This window comes from Erythrolamprus reginae, chromosome 11 (genome assembly GCF_031021105.1).
Source record: "Erythrolamprus reginae isolate rEryReg1 chromosome 11, rEryReg1.hap1, whole genome shotgun sequence".
NCBI lineage: Eukaryota > Metazoa > Chordata > Lepidosauria > Squamata > Dipsadidae > Erythrolamprus > Erythrolamprus reginae.
In genome coordinates, this window is record NC_091960.1 from 10,254,461 (window position 1) to 10,277,710 (window position 23,250).

Consider the following 23,250-nt stretch of genomic DNA (forward strand, 5'->3'; position numbering starts at 1 on the left):
ACATTAAAATTACCTAAGCATTACATGTTGTGGAAACAAAATACCAAGTTTATAACTATCCGGATTAAGCAAATTGCATTCATTTTAAAGGTATATCTAATGTATGGATATACCCAATACAAGATTTATCTCTCTGGAACAAAATTAACATATTGACATAATAAATAAAATAAGCGTCCAGGAAGAAAGTAGCATATACATATTTTAAAATTCACACTGTAAAGAACCTTTTAAGCCACAGGACAAGAATCCAAATGATCTCCAATAGGCAATGTCTATTCTCTAATTGCACACACAATGTTTGCCTTTTGTTCCTTTTATAGTTTGACCCACAGTGATTGATTATATGTATTTGTAATGTATATCCAGCCAATTTTTGACAGAGTTACCCTTTTAACAGTTTAACTTGAAATGACTATGCAATATATACTGTAGGTATGTGTGTATGTGGGTGTGAGAGGCAGGTAGGTAGGTAGATGGGTAAATAGGTGGTGGTTTATTCTATGTGCGAGCCCCCCTCCTCCCACCCACCCAAATAAAGATATGTATAGCCAGTTTTTGACAGTTATTTTAACAGACTGAGATCACTTGTATTCATACACAAAAACATACAATACCCAAAGAGCCAAATTTCTACTTAGTGGCCATTTCAGCAAATTGGATTTGGTATCACTTGTATAGACGTGAATATGTACATGCATATTTAGTACGTATGCCGAGGTTCAGATTTAGTTATTATTTTAATAGTTAATGTACATGCAAAACCAAGAGTTGACAGCTATCATTTTATGTTTGGCCTGAAGTGATTTGCTGTGTGTTTCTATGTGTGTGTGTGTGTGCGCGCGCGCATATATATAAAGATATAAATGCATAGTGGGGGATGGGAAGAGAGAGAGGGAGGGAGAGAGGGATGGATAGATGGAGATAGAGATATAGGCATAGATAGATAGATAGATAGACAGACAGACAGACAGACAGACAGACAGAGACGATGATAAATAAATAGAAATAGACAGGCAGATAGATAGACACAGATAGATAGATAAAGGATAGATAGATAGACAGACAGACAGATACAGGATAGATGAATAGATAGATACAGGATAGTGTGTGAGAGAGAGAGTTACTGACAGATAGATACTAGATAGATGGATAGATGGATGGATAGATAGATAGACGATGATAAATAGACAGGCAGATAAATAGACACAGATAGATAGATACAGGATAGATAGATAGGTAGGTAGATAGATAGATAGACAGACAGACAGACAGACAATGATAAATAGAGATAGACAGGCAGATAGACAGACAGACACAGATAGATACAGGATACATAGATAGATAGATAGATAGATAGATAGATAGATAGATAGATAGACGATGATAAATAGAGATAGACAGGCAGATAGACGACAGACAGACACAGATAGATACAAGATAGATAGGTAGGTAGGTAGATAGACAATGATAAATAGAGATAGACAGGCAGATAGACAGACAGACACAGATAGACACAGGATAGATAGATAGATAGATAGATAGATAGATAGATAGATAGATAGATAGAGATAGATGAAGACAGATACAGGATGGCTAGATAGATAGATAGATACAGGATAGTGTGAGAGAGAGAGAGTTACTGACAGATAAATACTAGATAGATAGATGGATGGATAGATGGATGGATGGATAGATAGATAGATCGATAGAGATCACGCACACATCTTACTGCATATATCCTGGAGCACATACACTATACACCAATGCTATAAAATAAATGAAAACCCAGCTTCGGGGGTTAAGGTGCAGGCTCTGCGTTTAGGTCCACCCCGAGAGCAGCTCCGATCCCTGCAGAGCAAATCCCCGGGAAAACCACCAGGTGGGATTTCGATCGGCCCCCTCCGTGCCCCCTTCTTTTTCCTTTGGCTCCCACATCCCCCTCCCCGCTTACGGGGGTCTCCGGGATGCCGAGATGCTCTTGAAAGGAAGGGCAAAGCCGCACACCAACCCGGGTAAAGGCCAAGCGGTCCCTCCATCCCCACCCGGACCCGCCGCCGCCCTCGCCCTCGCCCTCTTCTTCTCTGAGAGAAGACTGGTGATGATGATGATGATGATGATGATGATGATGGAGGGGGGGTGTCTTCCCTACCTGCTTTGGGGCACCCCAACCCGCCTACCTGCGGTTAAAGAATCAATAAAAAAGAAGGCGGCGCTTCGGCTCAGAACTCGCCCGAGGGAGCCAATAGGAAAGCCGGGAGACCCCGACAGGGACAAGACCATTGCTTCTTTCATCCGTCAATTAGGCAGGTTTCCCTAGCGCTGGCGTTCTCCTCCCCCCTTCCCCGCCCTCGCTCTAGGCTACCTATTCTGATCGGGCAGGAGCCACAACGGGAAAGGTGCCCCTCAATGAGACGTTAAACCAAAGCCGGACTACAACTCCCGTGAGCCTCTTTCTGTCTTCTGTCCCTGAGCGGAAGCGGCATCATCCAGCCCGGCTTCCGGTCGAGGGGATTGAAAATGGAGGAGATCGGCATCTCGGTGGAGAAAACTCAGGTACGGGGCAAGGGGGGGGAGCGGACTGTGAGGGAATCGTCGAAGTGGCGGGGAGAAGCAGCGGTTTGGCCGGCGGGTTTGGCTTCTTCTTCCCGCTTCCGAGGCTTTGGAAGTAGACGGCGGAGCGTTAAGAGCCCGAAGGACGAAGGCGAGGAAAAGCGGAGATGCCGAGTCACCGCTTGTTGATAGGCCTGGCAATGGGGGTGAGAGCAGGCTGCTGTTTGCCGGCCAGGTTCCTTCTTTCCCGCCGCGGTTTTGAGTCGTGCTATTGATTTTATGGAACTGCGGGCTGATTAAATTATGTTCTGATTGTCTGCAGTAATTCTCGTACGCTTGGAGTGGTGCTCATGTCAAAATAGATATGATATATACTGCTCAGAAATATAAAGGGAGCACTCATATAACACATCCTAGATCTGAATGGATTAAATATTCTTATTGAATATTTCATTTGCACAACTATTCCATTTGCACAACTATTCCATTTTTTAATTTATTTGTTTTGTCCAATACACAATAATACACAATGAGGGTTATAGAGGATATAATCAGGTAGAATGTATTAAAGGGAGAATAGAGGAGAAAATAAAGGAGTGAAATATAACTATGAGAGAATATCAGGAAAAGATATAGGTATAGAAGAAAAGATATAGGAGATATAGAAGAGACAATAGGACAGGGGATGGTAGGCACTCTGGTGCACTTATGTACGCCCCTTACTGACCTCTTAGGAACTTGGTGAGGTCAACCGTGGATAGTCTAAGGGTAAAGTGTTGGGGGTTAGGAGATGATACTAGAGAGTCCGGTAGTGAATTCCACGCTTTGACAACTCGATTACTAAAGTTGTATTTTTTACAATCAAGTTTGGAGCGGTTAATATTAAGCTTGTATCTGTTGTGGGCTCTTGTGTTGTTGTGGTTGAAGCTGAAGTAGTCTTTGACAGGCATGTGAAATTGATTGTCAATCAGTGTTACTTCCTAAATGGACAGTTTGATTTCACAGAAGTTTGATTTACTTGAAGTTATATTCTGTTGTTTAAGTGTTCCTTTTATTTATTTTTTAGCAGTGTATGTGATATGGTTTTATATCAAAATAGATATGAACATCACTCATATATACACCAGGTTGTCCAGCAAACCTGGAAAACAGGGAAATCAGGGAATTATCAGGAAAATCGGCAATTTGGAAAATATCAGGGAATTATCAGGGAATTGGTGAAAAAAAACCTGGAATAAATCGGGGGGGGGGGTCAAACTATTAACATACTTAAAAGTCAGGGGAATATCATGTAAAAACAACAACAACAGATCACACTGCCTGGCAGACTCAAGCAGAAATGAGCATAACTGTGGCAACAACTTGCTTCCTCAGGTACCGATATTTCTCCATGGCATAGCCGTTTGGTATGATGTCATCTATGACCGCGCCTTAACTAGATTGCAAGTTACAGGGAAATGTCAGGGAAATTCAAAATGCTTTCCCCCTGGACACCTTGATACACTTATGTGTGCATAAGTGCACCAACCTGCCTTCCGTCCCCTGTCCTAATGTTTTACTAGTATCATGTATATAAACATTGTTATATTTTTGTATACTACCAATACTTACTTGACTAAATAAAATAGATTAGATAGATAGACAGACAGACAGACAGACAGACAGATAGCGTTTCCATATCATTGGTCGCCCTCTCCCCTCTTTGGAAGAGCTTTATAGCTCCCGCTGCCTTGAGAAAGTTCTTAAAACATTCTTAAAAGAGCCATCTCATCCTGGGCAGCTTTTTTTTTAACTATTACCATCTGGCACAGGGGTAGGCAAAGTTGGCTCTTCTATGACATGTGGATTTCAACTCCCAGAATTTCTGAGCTAGCATGATTGGCTCAGGAATTATGAGAGTTGAAGTCCACAAGTCATAAAAGAGGTAACTTTGCCTATCCCTGATCTGGCAGACCGTACAGGACAATACAAACAAGGACAAATACTGTAGACTGAAAAACAGCACCTACCCCAAGGCAGTAGCACTATTGAATTCTACTGTATAGTGCAACACTCATGCAATATCAGGGATTTTCAGTTCAATTGTATAAGATGTGAAGGATGTGTGTTTGTATTTTATTTTTATAGTTATAATGTATACTACTTTTTTGTTTTGGCAACAACTGTTACTGTTTTCCTCAAACCTGATGAGTAGCAAAGCCACAACTCCGTGTGGTTTAATAGAGGCTGACATTGGGTATTAGTGTTGCTCAAAAGAGATGGCTGAACCTTTCTTTCAGCTATCCCTATCCTAAATAAAAAGTTGTACATGTTTAGTAAACCGGGTGCTACGTATTGATTCTGATGTGTTAACCTTAGCAGCCGTAAGCAATTTAAATGAGCTACACATTATGTTTAGATACATACAACACACCTCAATAATAATAATAATAACAACAATTTATTGGATTTGTATGCCGCCCCTCTCCATAGACTCGGGGCGGCTAATAACAATAATAAAAACAACATGTACAATCCAATAATAAAAACAGCTAAAAACCCCTATTATAAAACCAAACATACACACAAACATACCATGCATAACTTGTAATGGCGTAGGGGGAAGGGCTAACTCAACTCCCCCATGCCTGGCGGTATAAATGAGTCTTGAGTAGTTTATGAAAGACAGGGAGGGTGGGGGCAGTTCTGATCTCCGGGGGGAGTTTGTTCCAGAGGGCCGGGGCCGCCACAGAGAAGGCTCTTCCCCTGGGGCCCGCCAAACGACATAGTTTAGTCGATGGGACCCGGAGAAGGCCAACTCAGATAAAGTCAGATAAAGTTCAAATACATTCAATTGTATATGTTAAAACTTGGGATGGGTGGGTGGATTTGCTTTTATTTTGTTTTCCTTTTTGGGGATTTTTTGGCCTCAGAATGTTGTGCAAACCATACTGTTGTGTTTCCCTGAAAATAAGACACTATCTTATATTTTTTGAACCCTGAAATAAGCGCTTGGCCCTATTGCCATGCACACAAAAGCCTGTTTGGGTTTATTATCAGAGGATGTCTTATTTTGGGGGAAACGGTGTACGTGAGGTGTAGAAAACAGGAATATTCTATATCCAAGTTATTTATACCTAATCTGTGTTTTAATTTACAGGATGAGCTTCCTGCTCTCTCTATTTCCAGACCTCAGACTGGCCTCTCCTTCCTAGCTCCTGAAACGGAGGATGTCGAGGATCTATATAGCCGATATAAAGTGAGCTGATCTTCAGTCACGTACTACTATGGTTTAGCAGTGCTGCAAAGCATTATTGTTTCTAATTTGCATTTTGTGTTTGTTAGTCTACAACACGGGTGTCAAACTCGTGGTGTCATGTTGCTGTCATGTGATGAATTGCAATGTTTTCCCCTTCTCAGAACAGAAGTAGTTGTGGCCTGTGTGTGACACATTTGGCTGTCAGTTTGACACCCCTGGTCTACAACTATGTGTTCAAAAGACATTGGAAAAATAGAACAAAAAGTGTAGAAGAAAGTAAATTATTTGTTAACTTTGTATCCTGCATTTATTTTGTGCAACTCTCAAATCACATCATGCTTTTTCTATCTATATTCCCCATAACATCCTCTCAATAAAGTGGGTTGGACTGAGAGAGTATGACTAGCCTCTTAATACAGTTCCTGTTGTGGTGGCCCCCAACTATAAGTCTAGTGCCAATTTTCCCAACAGAGCTTTAAGCTGATTGGCAGGAAGGTCAGAGGGATTCCCCCACTGTAAAAACAGCTGATTGGGTGGATTGTAAAAATATGTTCCAAAGTGCCAGAATAGAAGCTTTAGTTCCTGACACCAGTGGAAATTTGTCTTTTTCCATGGTCTTAGGTGACCCCTGTTGAAATGGCCATTCAACCCCCAAGGAAGCCCCGACCCCCAGGTTGAGAACCATTGGATTACAACTTGTAGCCGCCTGGTTTCTAGTACAGTATGGTTGATAAAGCGTTGCAAACTGGATGTCACAAGTACAGTGGTACCTCTACTTACGAACTTAATTCGTTCCGTGACCAGGTTCTTAAGTAGAAAACTTTGTAATAAGAAGCAATTTTTCTCAGAGGAATCAATGTAAAAGCAAATAATGTGTGCGATTGGGGAAACCACAGGGAGGGTGGAGGCCCTGTTTCCTCCCTGGAGATTCTTAGAGAGAGGCCCCATGGAGGCTTCTCCCCGCCTTTTCTGGCCCTGTTTCCTCCCAGGAGATTCCTAGAGAGGCCCCACGGAGGCTTCTCCCTGCCTTTTCCGGTTACAGTTTCAGAGGCTCGGGTTTGTAAGTGGAAAATGGTTCTTGAGAAGAGGCAAAAACATCTTGAACACCCGGTTCTTATCTAGAAAAGTTTGTAAGTAAAGGCGTTCTTAGGTAAAGGTACCACTGTGCATAAAAGAATAGATCTCAGTAGAATTGTATTCAGGTGTCTCACTTTAGTTCCTTCTTCATGTCTAATATCTTTTCTACCAGTGGCTCTAGCTGTTATTAGCTTTCTAGAAAAATAGACTACTGAGTTTGTTGCTCTTTTTCCCTGCCATGAAGAGCATCCTGGCAGGGAAAACCAGAGAAAATAACTATTTCTGCCCCTCCCCACCCATTAAAAGTGTACTGCCAGAAAGTATCTACACTGTAACTAGTACTTTTGTTTGCTTTTCCTGCTCTTTTTTATTTATTTATTTTATTCATTTATTTATTTATTGGATTTGTATGCCACCCCATGTTTTATCTCATGTTCTGTTTTCTTTTAAATTATAAACATAAAGCTCCACTCTTAGTTGTAAATCGCCCTGAATTTTAAAAATAAATATAACCACTGTTTCAAAAATAATACAATTAGGTTATTTCAAAATGTACATTTCCCATGCTTCCCTGGTACTCAAGATTCCCAGTAGGGGGAGTATGCTACTTGCTACACATACTTAGTAGGAAGTCATGTTGTGGTTGCTTATCTCTTGTCCTTGCTTCATTTTATAATTGGGAATTTTGCAGGCACAACAAAAGCCACGTTTTTCTTTGTCTTTTTGTAGAAACTCCAGCAAGAGCTGGAATTCCTGGAGGTCCAGGAAGAATACATCAAGGATGAGCAGAAAAACCTCAAGAAAGAATTCCTGCATGCTCAGGAGGAGGTGAAACGTATCCAGAGTATTCCCCTGGTCATTGGTCAGTTCCTAGAGGCGGTGGATCAGAACACAGCCATTGTTGGTTCTACCACAGGTACAATGCTCATCCTTTTTTGCTAGCTCTTGATTTGTGGAAAGTTGAGAGAAAATAACTTCTCTTTTCTTGAATTGCCTCCCTGGTAGATCGCAAACTCATTTTGATTTCTGCTAGATGGTCTAAGGCAGGGGTGTCAAATTCGATCCCATCATGGGCTGTATCAGGATTTTGTTTGCCCTTGGGCTGGGAGTGGACGGGATAGGCTGGAGATGGGGATGTCCCTTATCATTTCCTGATCTGGCCTGCGGGCCATGTGTTTGACAGCCCTGATCTAAGGGATGCTATTTCAATACCAAATGCCTCAAAGTAGCATTCTGAGTCATGCAGCTAGACTTCATGATCCCTGCTGCTCAGGGAGAAGGGAAGGACACAGCCCTGTATGAATGTTATGTCCAGCTAAGTGATCTTCCATATTCCCCATTCCTTGGAAGTAGAATTAGGACCCTGTCTAATCTTGTGAATGTTTAGATGACTCTAAAGTGTGCAATAGGGTTGATATTCCTGGAGGGGTCTGTAATATGGTAAATGATTTAGCTTTACTAGATAAATGGTCAAAGCAATGGAAACTGCAGTTTAATGTTTCCAAATGTAAAATAATGCACTTGGGGAAAAGGACTCCTCAATCTGAGTATTGCATTGGCAGTTCTGTGTTAGCAAAAACTTCAGAAGAGAAGGACTTAGGGGTAGTGATTTCTGACAGTCTCAAAATGGGTGAGCAGTGTGGTCGGGCGGTAGGAAAAGCAAGTAGAATGCTTGGCTGCATAGCTAGAGGTATAACAAGCAGGAAGAGGGAGATGATCCCCTTATATAGAGCGCTGGTGAGACCACATTTGGAGTACTGTGTTCAGTTCTGGAGACCTCACCTACAAAAAGATATTGACAAAATTGAACGGGTCCAAAGACGGGCTACAAGAATGGTGGAAGGTCTTAAGCATAAAACGTATCAGGAAAGACTTAATGAACTCAATCTGTATAGTCTGGAGGACAGAAGGAAAAGGGGGGACATGATCGAAACATTTAAATATGTTAAAGGGTTAAATAAGGTCCAGGAGGGAAGTGTTTTTAATAGGAAAGTGAACACAAGAACAAGGGCACACAATCTGAAGTTAGTTGGGGGAAAGATCAAAAGCAACAGGAGAAAATATTATTTTACTGAAAGAGTAGTAGATCCTTGGAACAAACTTCCAGCAGACGTGGTTGGTAAATCCACAGTAACTGAATTTAAACCTGCCTGGGATAAACATATATCCATTGTAAGATAAAATACAGGAAATAGTATAAGGGCAGACTAGATGGACCATGAGGTCTTTTTCTGCCGTCAGTCTTCTATGTTTCTATGTTTCTATGTTTCCAATGCAGGCTCTAACTACTATGTCCGAATCTTGAGCACCATTGACCGTGAACTGCTGAAGCCCAATGCTTCTGTGGCCCTACACAAACACAGTAATGCATTGGTGGATGTGTTGCCTCCTGAGGCTGATAGCAGTATTATGATGCTGACTTCAGGTGACGTTCATCTCTTTCTTAGCCAGAGTTGCAAACTCTGCTCTGCTCCTGCATGGATGGCGTGTTTGTGTTTGTTTGTCAGAGTGTCATTTTATCTGCAAAAATTCCAGATAAATATGAGACTGAATGGGCTAATAAACTCTTTGCTGCCTCTGGTCATCAGGTAATTGCTGAGCACATGAAGTGTGGTTACATGACCGTGGGGGGGAGATGGCTATTGGAACTTTGGATTTGGGTCATAAGTATCCCTGGCGAGGTCTGTTGTAACTTTGAAAAGTCGCTAAGTGAATAGTTGTAAGTCAAGGATTGCCTGTGTCATTTCTTGAATTGAGAGCAAATAAAACAAAGAGTCGGGTTCTTTGCAAAGATGGGTAGTTATTGGGATGAATGCTTATCACTGTCTATTTGATAAGACATTTGGAGTACTGTGTTCAGTTCTGGAGACCTCACCTACAAAAAGATATTGACAAAATTGAACGGGTCCAAAGACGGGCTACAAGAATGGTGGAAGGTCTTAAGTATAAAACGTATCAGGAAAGACTTCATGAACTCAATCTGTAGAGTCTGGAGGACAGAAGGAAAAGCGGGACATGATCGAAACATTTAAATATGTTAAAGGGTTAAATAGGGTTCAGGAGGGAAGTGTTTTTAATAGGAAAGTGAACACAAGAACAAGGGGACACAATCTGAAGTTAGTTGGGGGAAAGATCAAAGGCAACATGAGAAAATATTATTTTACTGAAAGAGTAGTAGATCCTTGGAACAAACTTCCAGCAGACGTGGTTGGTAAATCCACAGTAACCAAATTTAAACATGCCTGGAATAAACATATATCCATTGTAAGATAAAATACAGGAAATAGTATAAGGGCAGACTAGATGGACCATGAGGTCTTTTTCTGCCGTCAGTCTTCTATGTTTCTATGTTTCTATTTCTTTCAAATAGATCAGAAACCAGATGTAATGTACGCTGACATTGGTGGGATGGATATTCAGAAGCAGGAAGTCCGAGAGGCCGTGGAGCTGCCCCTCACTCACTTTGAACTTTACAAACAGGTATTCTAAATTTCAGGGCTGAAAGTCTGCAAGCGGAAGTGGACATAAGTAGTCCCTTTATTATAGTTATATCTCATTTCTGTTTTTCAAAACGTCTTCAGAACTCATATAAGGCATTTCTCTCCTCCCAGGTAGCTCAAACATAATGACTTCTGAAATGATTTGTTCAGGTTATGAAGAGATGGTCAAGCATTGCCTTTATGAGTTAATGGCTTAGCAGGATAGAAGCAGAGTCATTATTTAGAGCTGGATGCAGTAAAGCAATGCTTAAATGCATTAGGCATGTAATGCTAAGTTGCAGTTTGCTTAATGTATAACTACCATTGTAGTTTTGGCTATTTGTTGCCAGGCAAAGCAGTGCAGTTGGATTAATAATTGACTGGATTCAGAGGTTTAATCTTCGTGCTGAGAGAGAGCTATGTAATATTGAAATATTTATTTATTGATTGATTGATTGATTGGATTTGTATGCTGCCCCTCTCCGGAGACTCGGGGCGGCTAACAGTAATAATAAAACAGCATATAATAATAATAATCCAATACTAAAAACAGTTAAAAACCCATTATTATAAAAACCAAACATACATAGAGACATACCATGCATAAAATTGTAAAGGCCTAGGGGGAAAGAGTATCTCAATTCCCCCATGCCTGGCGGCAGAGGTGGGTTTTAAGCAGCTTACGAAAGGCAAGGAGGGTGGGGGCAATTCTAATCTCTGGGGGGAGTTGGTTCCAGAGGGCTGGGGCCGCCACAGAGAAGGCTCTTCCCCTGGGTCCCGCCAAGCGACATTGTTTAGTTGACAGGACCCGGAGAAGACCCACTCTGTGGGACCTAACTGGTCGCTGGGATTCGTGCAGCAGAAGGCGGTCCCTGAGATAATCTGGTCCGGTGCCATTAAGGGCTTTATAGGTCATAACCAACACTTTGAATTGTGACCGGAAACTGATCGGCAACCAATGCAGACTGCGGAGTGTTGGTGTAACATGGGCATATGATGTCCATACTTCAGCCGTATAAGACCAAGGGCATCTTTATTAAATCTGGGGGAGTGGGGGAGTAAGCCATGATGGCCTCAAGAATTAATGTTTTCATTGCCTGTTGCTTCCTTTTGTGGCTCTTTTACAGATTGGCATAGATCCTCCACGGGGTGTGTTAATGTATGGGCCCCCTGGCTGTGGAAAGACTATGCTGGCTAAAGCTGTGGCCCATCACACCACAGGTAAATATGGTTTGGGTTATATGACCATGTATCATGTAGAGATCCCTACCCTGTTGAGTATTTCCCCTCTCCTCTGTCTGACAATTTTAATATTTTATTGCCAACCTTTTTGGTACTCGTTAGTGCCTGTTGACGTTAGCGCATAAAAATGGACGGGAAAATAGTTGCTAACCAACAAGGGCAACTGGATGTTGGATAGGAGGCATCTTAGAATGTGTATTATCAACTTTCTCTGTAGAGAAAAATAGGCTATCTCTCTGAAACCTTTTTAGTCTGCTTCGTAATAGCACACAGATCCACTGATGGAAGTACACATTTGGTTTATTTATTTGTTTGTTTGTTTGTTTGATTTGTATGCCGTCCCTCTCCGTAGACTCGGGGCGGCTAACAACAATGATAAAAACAGCATGTAACAATCCAATCCAATACTAAAATAACTAAAAAAAACCCCTTATTATAAAAACCAAACATACATACAGACATACCATGCGTAAATTGTAAAGGCCTAGGGGGAAAGAATATCTCAGTTGCCCCATGCCTAACGGCAGAGGTGGGCTTTAAGAAGTTTACGAATTCTAATCTCTAATCTCTGGAGGGAGTTGGTTCCAAAGGGTTGGGGCTGCCACAGAGAAGGATCTTCCCCTGGGTCCCGCCAAACGACATTGTTTAGTTGACGGGACGCGGAGAAGGCCCACTCTGTGGGACCTGACTGGTCGCTGGGATTGTGCAGCAGAAGGCGGTCCCTGAGATAATCTGGTTACTCTGGAAACCACCTACAAGTTTGACCTTAAATGTATATCGCTTCATAAATATACACAGACTCCTGCACAATCCTATACATAATTCTGTGAACAATAACCCAGAGTCATGATGTCTTTCCGCCCAGCTGCTTTCATTCGTGTAGTGGGGTCTGAATTTGTGCAGAAGTACCTGGGTGAGGGGCCACGCATGGTCCGGGATGTTTTCCGACTGGCCAAAGAGAATGCACCGGCCATCATCTTCATCGATGAAATCGATGCCATCGCCACAAAGCGTTTTGATGCCCAGACTGGAGGTGAGTTGGCAGGCAGAAACAGATGGATTTTGAAAGGCAGCTTTGAAGGTGAAGAATGGGAATGTCCACTTGGCCGTGGTGCCTGGATATTTGCAGGCCGTTACAGAGAGGTCCATGGGGGAGGGTTCTGGAGAGGTGGGAATCATGTGCCATGGAAATTAACCTACTTTTTTGCTTACTGTGCCTTAGCAGAGTCCCCACTGATTCAGCATTTGAATTATATTTCTGCTGTCATTAACTAGAGCTTGTGATTACTTTATCTATCTGCGTTATGTAAGCCGCTCCGCAAAGGCTTTTATCTTAAAAAGCAATGCTGAAGCTAAGCCAAAATAAAAGAAAGGGGAAACACTGCTTTGTTTACACAATGCACTTAATCGTGTTAGTTAAAGACTGTGTAGCTGAATTTATATAATTGACTGAGTTTGATCAGCCCTCATCATAGTTCCCTCTAAGCTGAGCAGTGAGCAATCGCTCACTTAAATATCATCCTCAACTCAAAGTTTTCCAAACCTGCCCAGAAGCCGAGAGGGAAAGAGTGAGAGGGAAGGAGAGAGAGAGGAAGAGAGAGAAACAGATAGAAAAAAGAGAGGAAGGAAAAGAGAAAGAAAAAGAATGGGAGTAAGGAAGAGAGAAAGAAAATCAAAATCTAGTTTGAAATTAGCTCAACTATTTCAGTGGCATTTTGATATTGATAGAGTTGCCCTATTATGAGCTCACTGTTATAGACATACAGTACAGTATTTTATTTTGAAATTCTCTGCGGCAAAACAGGGTGTTTGTTTGTTTGTTTGTTTGTTTGTTTGTTTGTTAGTTAGTTTGTTTGTTTATTTATTATTTCTGTGCCGCCCAGTCCCAAAGGGACTGCCGCTCAGACACTATACTTTTCTGCCCACCCCCCAAAAAAATTAGAGTGAACACTGGCCCGCATTACTTTTGCTGTGGGGGCAGGTGTTGTGAAAACCTAGCTTTTTGATGCTGATGATTCGATGTGTTGTGAATCCTGAAACTTTGCTATTTGGTAACGAAATCTGAACAAACACTAGTTTCCTTTCCTCCTGATTCATGTTGAGTATTTCTCTGTGTACAATTATTTCCCCTCTCTTCCTGATTTGCATTAGGGACTACATAGATTTGACATTATTTCTTTAGCAGTATAAATCTCTAGTGCCTGTCCAGTTCTTGGCTGCTGAGAATTGTGTGGTCCTGGTTACAATATGTGGACATGGCTCTTCCCCTGCCTTGTCACAGTGTGTTGGAACCCTGGGTTTGCAAAGTTCTTTATCTGTTGACCACAGTATCTTCTGTGTTGGGTTGGTCTATGAAAGCCAGAAGATAATCGCTCTCTAGGTGGGTTTGTGTTACGATCTTTGTGCAGATTTGTTCAATGATATGAGATTTTAATCAGGTTTGGGAAGGTATAGGATAACAAGTGAAGACTTAGGAAAGGGGAGATTAGAAATCCTGGTAGTATTAATTATAGGAAATAATAAACTCGTAGAATTCGTTTGGAAGAGAAGAATTTCAACATTTTTTAAAAAACTGTAAATTGGGGAAAACCCAAAGAGGATAGATTGCAAAACCTCTTTCTTCATTTATCTATTTTTGAAAGTTTCACGAGATTCTGGTTCCTCTTCAGTATTTTTCCCATATTTATAATGTTAAAACTTAGGAGTATGAATAAAAATTAGAGTTCTTTGATTTTGAGTTGCTTCCCAGAGGGAGGTGTGGAATGAAGGATGAATGAATATGGAGGAATGCATGGACTATTTCTGTTAACTGGCCTAACTATCCTCTGATAGTTTTGTCGGTCTCTCCACAGCGGACAGGGAGGTTCAGCGGATTCTCTTGGAGCTTCTCAACCAGATGGATGGCTTTGACCAGAATGTTAATGTCAAGGTGTGTTGGGGCTTAAAGATGACTTGAGTGGTCTAGGCTGGCAACGATCTCCTTCCACTTTTCTTCATTTTGCATTGCACAAATACAGTGCATGTGTGTGAAAGGGGGAAAGAAAACTCATCCCAAATCCCCGGAAAATACTCCAAATTAATATATTGCAATCAATTAAATTTTTACTCACAGTTTATAATGGTTGGTAATCTACTGAGGCACATGCCATGTCAAAATTATGCAGCTTCCTTGCCTATCATCTTGGAAGTCTGGGCTGAGATTACAAGAATTCCAGTAATGGAACTATTTCTCATTTAGAATCAGTTTTGTGGTTTGATTTTTTTCTAATAATAATAATAATAATAATAATAATAATAATAATAATAATAATAATAATTATTATTATTATTATTATTATTTATTAGATTTGTATGCCGCCCCTTTCCGAAGACTCGGGGCGGCTCACAACAACGATAAAAACAATATTATACTGGCACAAATCTAATATTAAAAAAACCCCTAAAAACCCTATCATAATTAAAACCCAAACAGCACATACATACCAAACATAAATTATAATAAGCCTGGGGGAAAGGTGTCTCAAATCCCCCATGCCTGGCGGTATAGGTGGGTCTTAAGTAGTTTACGGAAGACAAGGAGGGTGGGAGCAGTTCTAATCTCTGGGGGGAGTTGATTCCAGAGGGCTGGGGCCGCCACAGAGAAGGCTCTTCCCCTGGGGCCCGCCAGACATTGTTTAGTCGACGGGACCCGGAGAAGGCCAACTCTGTGGGACCTTATCGGCCGCTGGGATTCGTGCGGTAGCAGGCGGTTCCGGAGGTACTCTGGTCCAATGCCATGCAGGGCTTTAAAGATCATGACCAACACTTTGAATTGTGACCGGAAACTGATCGGCTATGATCCAACAAGGAGGCAAGCTTATGGGCAGTTGAGGGTTTTATGTATCCTTGTTAGGCAACCAACCATAACAATCCCAAAACTTTTGGAGTTGCTAAAGTGACAAACATTTGACTTGGGAAAGATTTTATCATTTTGCTTATTAAATGTCAGTTCACTAGTTGTCTTAGTCAGCTGTGTTTAAGAGTACACAAGCCACGAATATAGCTTTGGGCTGAGTTGTTACTTTAAGATTCAGGATTGATGTGGTTTCTCCTTCTCTTGTTCTTTCGACCACAGGTGATAATGGCTACAAACCGAGCAGACACCCTGGATCCTGCTTTGCTCCGACCGGGCCGCCTAGATCGTAAAATAGAGTTTCCTTTGCCAGATAGACGCCAAAAACGGTTAATCTTCTCTACCATCACCAGCAAGATGAATCTCTCTGAGGAGGTTGATCTGGAAGATTGTATCCTTGACAAGAACTTGGTCAAAAGAAGTGACCCTTGGAGGGGGGCGGGCGAGTGCCTTATTGGAGGAACATGGCTACATTCATCTATAGCAGGGGTCTCCAAACTTGGCAACTTTTAAGACTTGTGGACTTCCAGAAGGCCTCAGCTCTGAGCAGTGTTCCCTCTATTTTTTTGGGGGGGGGGGGGTGGAAAAGTATAGTGTCTGAGCGGCAGTCCCTTTGGGACTGGGCGGCACAGAAATAATAAATAAATAAACAAACTAACTAACTAACAAACTAACTAACAAACAAACAAACAAACATACAAACAAACAAACAAACAAACAAACAAATAAAAAACCCACCCTGTTTTGCCGCAGAGAATTTCAAAATAAAATACTGTACTGTGTGTCTATAACAGTGAGCTCATAATAGGGCAACTCTGTCAATATCAAAATGCCACTTAAATAGTTGAGCTAGTTTCAAACTAGATTTTGATTTTCTTTCTCTCTTCCTTACTCCCATTCTTTTTCTTTCTCTTTTCCTTCCTCTCTTTTTTCTATCTGTTTCTCTCTCTTCCTCTCTCTCTCCTTCCCTCTCACTCTTTCCCTCTCGGCTTCTGGGCAGGTTTGGAAAACTCTGAGTTGATGATGATTTTTAAGTGAGCGATTGCTCACTGCTCAGCTTAGAGGGAACTATGGCTCTGACTTAGGGAATTCTGGAGGTTGAAGCCCCCAAGCCTTAACGTTGGCAAATTTGGTGTCTCCTGATCTGCAGAACGGAATGTTTGGGATGTGTTTTGGTGTGGGTTTTTTTTTGGAAATTCTTTCCAGCCTAATATTATTGTACAGAAATTATGTAAAGTTGCCCTGGACTCTCCCTGTGGGATAGATTGGGAGAAATCTAGAAAGCTGGCTGAGGAATTCTGGGAGTTGAAGTCCGCAAGTTTTGAAGTTGCCACGGTTGGAGACCCCTGGGATAGATTACAGCTTCCACTTCAGGCAGAAGGTTGGGGGAGAGAACGGTTTTATGTAGCACATGTTATTGGGGCAAAGTATTCAAATTCCAGCATTTCGTAATTGTATGATTTCATTGTATCCTCCCTTTGTTATGTTAATTCAAGGTTGTGTATATAGACACGTCTCTCTTTTTTCTTTCCTTCCAAGAAGGAAATGAAGTAGGCTTTACTGAAAATGGGTATCAGACTCAGAGTACATATAAATTCAAATTAGGACTTGCACCTGAGTCTCCCTAATCCAGTGTTGGAATGCTGATTAAAATGTTGGAGAAAAGAGACACAAATTCTAGTCTACCCTTATCCGTAGAAATGTGCAGTGTAACTTGGGCCAGTCATTCATTCATTCATTCATTCATTCATTCATTCATTCATTCATTCATTCATTCATTCATTATTCCAATGTATCTCCATGGACCATTATTGGGGGGACGACATAAAAAGGAACGGTGCTGTGTGCAGTACAGTGATACCTCATCTTACAAACGCCTCATCATACAAACTTTTCGAGATACAAACCCGGGGTTTAAGATTTTTTTGCCTCTTCTTACAAACTATTTTCACCTTACAAACCCACCGCCGCCACTGGGATGGCCCGCCTCCAGACTTCCGTTGCCAGCGAAGCACCTGTTTTTATGCTGCTGGGATTCCCCTGAGGTTCCTCTTCATGGGAAACCCCACCTCTGGACTTCCGTTGACAGCGAAGCACTTGTTTTTGCGATGCTGGGATTCCCCTGCAGCATCGCAAAAACACAGAAGTCCAGAGGTGGGGTTTCCTATGGAGGGGAACCTCAGGGGAATCCCAGCAGCGCAAAAGCGGGCGCTTCGGCTGGCAAAAGGGGTGAATTTTGGGCTTGCCCGCATTAATCGCTTTTCCATTGATTCCTATGGGAAACATTGTTTCCGTCTTACAAACTTTTCACCTTAAGAACCTTGTCCCGGAACCAATTAAGTTTGTAAGACAAGGCATCACTGTACCTTGAGCTTCTGAATCAAGGGCAGGGTAAACATTTAGTAAATGAAAACACTTCAGTCACTGCTTAAGACATAGAAGTTTCAGCTGCTTTGCCGGGGCCATTCTCGCTCACACCACCAATTGTTGCATTGCAAGAGCTGTTTCTTGTCCAGCAAATCTCTCTCCCAGGAACAAATTAGAGGCAGCTATTGTGGGAGGAAGTATTCACGCTATAATAGTTTCTCCTGACTGGTTAGAGCTGTTTTCTGTTTAGCCTTGAAAACAAAGCAGGTGGGTTGGGCATTTGTTGTGTTCTTGCTTAATCTGCCAGGGCCTTTTATTACGAAATGGGATATCAACCAGTTCCATTTTGTGTTACTGCTGGATTCCTGCCTATTCATCTGGCCCATTCTTCAGGGGAAAGGAGACTCCAATCCTGATGAAGCTTGACTGGGAGAATCTGTATCTTTTCCAATGAAGTGATTAATTAAATTTACAGTGTCCCCTCGATTTTTGCGGGGGATGCGTTCCGAGACCGCCCGCGAAAGTCGAATTTCCGCAAAGTAGAGATGCGGAAGTAAATACACCATTTTTGGCTATGAACAGTATCACAAGCCTTCCCTTAACACTTTAAACCCCTAAATTGCAATTTCACGTTCCCTTAGCAACCATTTAGATTATTACTCACCATGTTTATTTATTAAAGTTTATTTTAAAAAATATTTAAATTAAAGGCAGACAAAAGTTTGGCGATGACATATGATGTCATCGGATGGGAAAAACCATAGTATAGGGAAAAAACCTGCGAAGTATTTTTTTAATTAATATTTTTGAAAAACCGTGGTATAGACTTCGCGAAGTTCGAACCCGCGAAAATTGAGGGAACACTGTATATCGATCATTGGTTCCTATCTGTTGGTTTTCCCCTGTAACATATCACTGGGTCATATGGAAAGGGGATTACAGTGATACCTTGTCTTACAAACTTAATTGGTTTCAGGACGAGGTTCTTAAGGTGAAAAGTTTGTAAGACGAAACAATGTTTCCCATAGGAATCAATGGAAAAGCGATTAATGCATGCAAGCCCAAAATTCACCCCTTTTGCCTGGAGGTGGGGTTTCCCATCAAAGGGAGCATCAGGGAAATCGCAGCATCGCAAAAATACCAAAGTCCTCGAAACCCCACCTCCAGACCATTATTGTGATGCTGGGATTTCACTGAGGCTCCCCTTGCTGGGAAGCCCCACCTCCAGACTTCCGTTGCCAGCGAAGCACCTGTTTTTGCACTGCTGGATTCCCCTGCTGGGATTCCCCTGCAGCATCACAAAAACACGGAAGTCCAGAGATAGGGTTTCCCATGGAGGGGAGCCTCAGGAGAATCCCACCAGCGCAAAAACGGGTGCTTCGCTGGCAACGGAAGTCCAGAGGCGGGGCATCCCAGCGGCGGCCGTGGGTTTGTAAGGTGAAAATAGGTTGTAAGAAGAGGCAAAAAGATCTTAAACCCCGGGTTTGTATCTCGAAAAGTTTGTATGACGAGGCGTTTGTAAGACGAGGTATCACTGTATTTAGAAGAGATTGTCCCAATTGAAGAAGGTCAGCTAGTTAAAATTGTGGGATGTCCAGGTTGGGCCTTTTCTCCCTACCTCTTTCCTTCACTCCTCCTAGATGTGGCAAGGCCTGATAAGATCTCAGGAGCTGACATCAACTCCATTTGCCAGGAGGTTCGTATGCTCTTGTTCGTTGCTCCAAAGAAGCAGATGGCTATCAGTTTTCAGCCCCATTTCCTCTTTATCCTTGTCTAGCAATCTTAACAATTGGGGAAATGAGAGAAATCTTTGGGGGGGGGGGGAGGGGGGGAGAATAGGCATGAAATGTTAGGCTGTGAATCATGCTTCACTTCGGTCAAGTTCTGTGAGAGAACATGTGTGGGCTGGTAGCCAGGAACTTAAGCTGGGAGCTGGGAGTCACGAGTGTGTATCTTGCCTCTACAGCAAACTCTGTAGGAGGACTGAGGTTCCTTGCCAGCGTTACATCTGATAGTCTTACCCAACTCACTGGGTTTTATTCTTCTGGTGGTAGATTTTAGCAGGCATCTCTCCCCCCCCCCCCCCCCCCCCCCCATCAGTGGCATTTCCACTTATGTGGGATAAAGGAAGGCGGAACAAAGCAGCACACATGGAAGTGAATGGAAAGATTGCTGGTTGAGATTCACCAGTTGCGGGCCTATTTGGACAGGGAGTCACTGCTCACAGTCACTCATGCCCTCATCACCTCGAGGTTCGATTACTGCAACGCTCTCTACATGGGGCTACCTTTGAAAAGTGTTCGGAAACTTCAGATCGTGCAGAATGCGGCCGCGAGAGCCATCGTGGGGCTTCCTAGATTCGCCCACGTTTCTGCAACACTCCGCGGCCTGCACTGGCTGCCAATCGGTTTCCGGTCACAATTCAAAGTGTTGGAAATGACCTTTAAAGCCCTACATGGCATTGGGCCAGAATACATCCGGAACCGCCTTCTACCGCACGAATCCCAGCGGCCAATAAGGTCCCACAGAGTTGGCTTTCTCCGGGTCCTGTCGACCAAACAATGTCGTTTGGCGGGCCCCAGGGGAAGAGCCTTCTCTGTGGAGGCCCCGACCCTCTGGAATCAACTCCCCCCAGAGATTAGAACAGCCTCCAACCTCCTTGTCTTTCGCAAATTACTCAAGACCCACCTTTGTCGCCAGGCATGTGGGAGTGAGGATATTCCTTCCCCTAGGCCATTACAAGTTATGTATGGTATGTTTGTGTGTATGTTTGGTTTTTATAATAAGGGTTTTTAGTTGTTTTATTAAATTGGATTGTTACATGTTGTTTTTTATCATTGTTGTTAGCCGCCCCGAGTCTGTGGAGAGGGGCGGTATACAAATTCAATAAATAAATAAATAAATATAAATATTAATTTTGGTTTCTAACCAGTTGGGAACTGGGAATTAAAGTAGGGACCGTCTGAAAAAATGGATGTATACGTTATCTGTATGTGACTATATTTGCAGTGGGTGTAGTGGGCTCGGAAGTGCAAACATACTTCAGTTATCAATGCAGAAATTTTAACATACTCAACGATCTGTTGATATCCATTGAAGGGAAGCTACTGCTTCCTCGGGCAATTGCATTGGGCTGCAGCAGCTGTAGATTGCTATCTGTTCGGACCAGTTCTTAGAACAGATGGCACCAGTGGTGGGTCTTCTTCGGGTCCGGTCAACCAAACAATGTCGCTTGGCGGGACCCAGAGGAAGAGCCTTCTCTGTGGCGGCCCCGGCCCTCTGGAACCAACTCCCCCCAGGGATTAGAATTGCCCCCACCCTCCTTGCCTTTCGAAAGCTGCTTAAAACCCACCTCTGCCACCAGGCATGGGGGAACTGAGATACACTTTCCCCCTAGGCCTTTACAATTTTATGCATGGTATGTCTGTATGTATGATTGGTTTTAATATAATGGATTTTTAACTGTTTTTAGTATTGGATTTTGTTATATACTGTTTTATCGCTGTTGTTAGCCGCCCCGAGTCTGCGGAGAGGGGCGGCATACAAATCCAATAAATGAATGAATGAATGAATGAATGAATGAATGAATGAATGAATGCTTGTGCGCTTTGCGTGAACCAGTGGCAAAATATTTTATAACCCACCACTGGCCTGCAGTTGCCTGAATGTCTTGCCCAGATGGTATGAATAAATCAGAGCAAGGACATGACTTTGAGTATTGCTACACGCTGCCTTTCTACTACTTCTTTTGTTGTGAGCGCTCCCTTTTCTTCGTAGTTGGTGTTTGAAACCTTTTCCCTTCTTCCCAGCCTCCTTATCTTCTCATTCTTAATTTTAGGCTGGGATGCTGGCAGTACGGGAGAATCGTTACATTGTCCTGGCCAAGGACTTTGAAAAAGCCTACAAAACAGTCATCAAGAAAGACGAACAGGAACACGAGTTCTACAAATAAAGATGGGAACAGCAGGACCAAGCCTTGGTTTGGGTCGTCTCAGTCCTTGCGGTGGAAGGAGGGGCTGTGTTTTTATGTGTTTCTGGTAGGCTACATTTATCCTATGGTGTTTTTAAAAAAGAAAAGAAAATCTATCCAGAAATGCCACTGTTCCCTTCATCAATGGAAATAGGAGATGAGTGTGTCTTTATCTCATCCCCTCCATTCTGGTTTTTGATCTGCCTATATTGTTTTTATTTTTAGGCCCTATAGGGAATAATATTTGAATTGGATTAACATTTTCTCCCTTGGAAGGGGAGTGTGGGTGGGAACAGACCTGCCAGCTATTGTTACACCACAGTTCCATCATATATGAAATTTGGCCACAAGGATGGGGTTTGTGGTTGATACACAATAGTTGGCCTGTAAAGTGTGTGGGTTCATATTGGCACACTTGGTTCACATGTTAAACATTAGATCAAAGTCGGTCAAACCTATTTTCTGGGATTGTGTAACACCCACCTGAAGTTTTTCGCAGCTGTTCTAAGTTGGGCTCTATGTTACACTAAGCTAAATTTTATTAAACATGATTGGAAGAAATCTGTTTAGACCCATTAATCCTCCCCCCCAGCCTCATTATGACTTAAAATACATTGTATGACCCTGGTTATCAAAGCGTTGATGATTTGTTAGCAAATGCAGTACATGAAATTTATTCTTATGGTTCAGAAAATAAAAGACTTTTGTGATACATGTTTGCAAGTGTTGGTACTGCTGTGGAAGAACCAGGTTTCTTAGAAAGCTTAACCTCTAAAATGATGTTTTCTGTCGGGCATGAAAGACCAGGACCACACCTGAAGTTCTGTTGCCATTCTCTTGCTCATGCCAGGAATCTACCGAATTAACAGTGCTATTTTGGTGCTAGAAAAGGGTTGACAGAATTCAAGGAGAGGGGGAGTTGGACTTAGTGCCTTTGAGGCTATGTAGAGATTCTAGGCTGATTCCTTTTTTGACTCCCACCCCACCCCAGATTATGTATTCCTTCTACATCTTGAGAATGGCTGCACCAGAATTGTTCACATTCTTTGCAACAATGTCTAACCCATTAAAGAACATGTATTAGATTAGATTTAGATTAGATTTATTGGATTTATATGCCGCCCCTCTCCGCAAACTTGGGGCGGCTCACAACAAAGTAAAAACAATAATATAATAGCAAATCCAATACCCACCAATCCAATTACAATTTTAAGCTAAAAAATTCATAAAAAACAACCCCAGAATATTAAAAAACAAGCACACAATCAATCTAACACCAAAACAACATGGGCAAGGGGGAGATGTTTCAGTTCCCCCATGCCTGACGGCAGAGGTGGGTTTTAAGGAGTTTGCGAAAGGCAAGGAGGGTGGGGGCAATTCTAATCTCAGGGGGGAGCTGGTTCCAAAGGGTCGGAGCCGCCACAGAGAAGGC

General features: G+C 42.4%; 2 protein-coding genes across 3 annotated transcripts in view; one reads left to right on the forward strand and one right to left on the reverse strand.

The window, feature by feature from the left end:
* The window catches only part of LOC139173985 (uncharacterized), a 28,164-nt gene extending 25,734 nt beyond the window's left edge, over positions 1-2,430 (reverse strand). Inside the window, exon 1 of the mRNA XM_070763971.1 lies at positions 2,181-2,430. The gene's annotated coding sequence lies outside the window, so the exon portion shown is untranslated. The remainder of the gene's footprint in view (positions 1-2,180) is intronic.
* On the forward strand, positions 1,984-22,530 carry PSMC4 (proteasome 26S subunit, ATPase 4). Of its 2 annotated transcripts, none has more exons than XM_070763973.1 (11): positions 1,984-2,556; positions 5,693-5,791; positions 7,598-7,784; positions 9,147-9,293; positions 10,239-10,348; positions 11,475-11,568; positions 12,455-12,622; positions 14,442-14,518; positions 15,704-15,872; positions 19,489-19,544; positions 21,687-22,530. In XM_070763973.1, the coding sequence occupies exons 1-11, from the start codon at positions 2,521-2,523 to the stop codon at positions 21,798-21,800; spliced, it is 1,257 nt and encodes a 418-aa protein (XP_070620074.1). In that variant the 5' UTR covers positions 1,984-2,520; the 3' UTR covers positions 21,801-22,530. The 2 variants fall into 2 exon arrangements, with proteins under 2 accessions (XP_070620074.1, XP_070620073.1); XM_070763972.1 differs by having other exon boundaries at positions 2,544-2,759.
* Positions 22,531-23,250: the final 720 nt, after the last annotated feature.

What these genes read in the sequence shown, in the direction of transcription:
- PSMC4 (XM_070763972.1), top strand. Translation starts at nt 2,721, where the DNA reads ATGCCGAGTCACCGCTTGTTGATAGGCCTGGCAATGGGG. An exon ending in ACTTTGAACTTTACAAACAG is followed by an intron (nt 10,349 to 11,474) that starts GTATTCTAAATT and finishes GCTCTTTTACAG; the next exon opens with ATTGGCATAGATCCTCCACG. An exon ending in ACCAGAATGTTAATGTCAAG is followed by an intron (nt 14,519 to 15,703) that starts GTGTGTTGGGGC and finishes TTTCGACCACAG; the next exon opens with GTGATAATGGCTACAAACCG.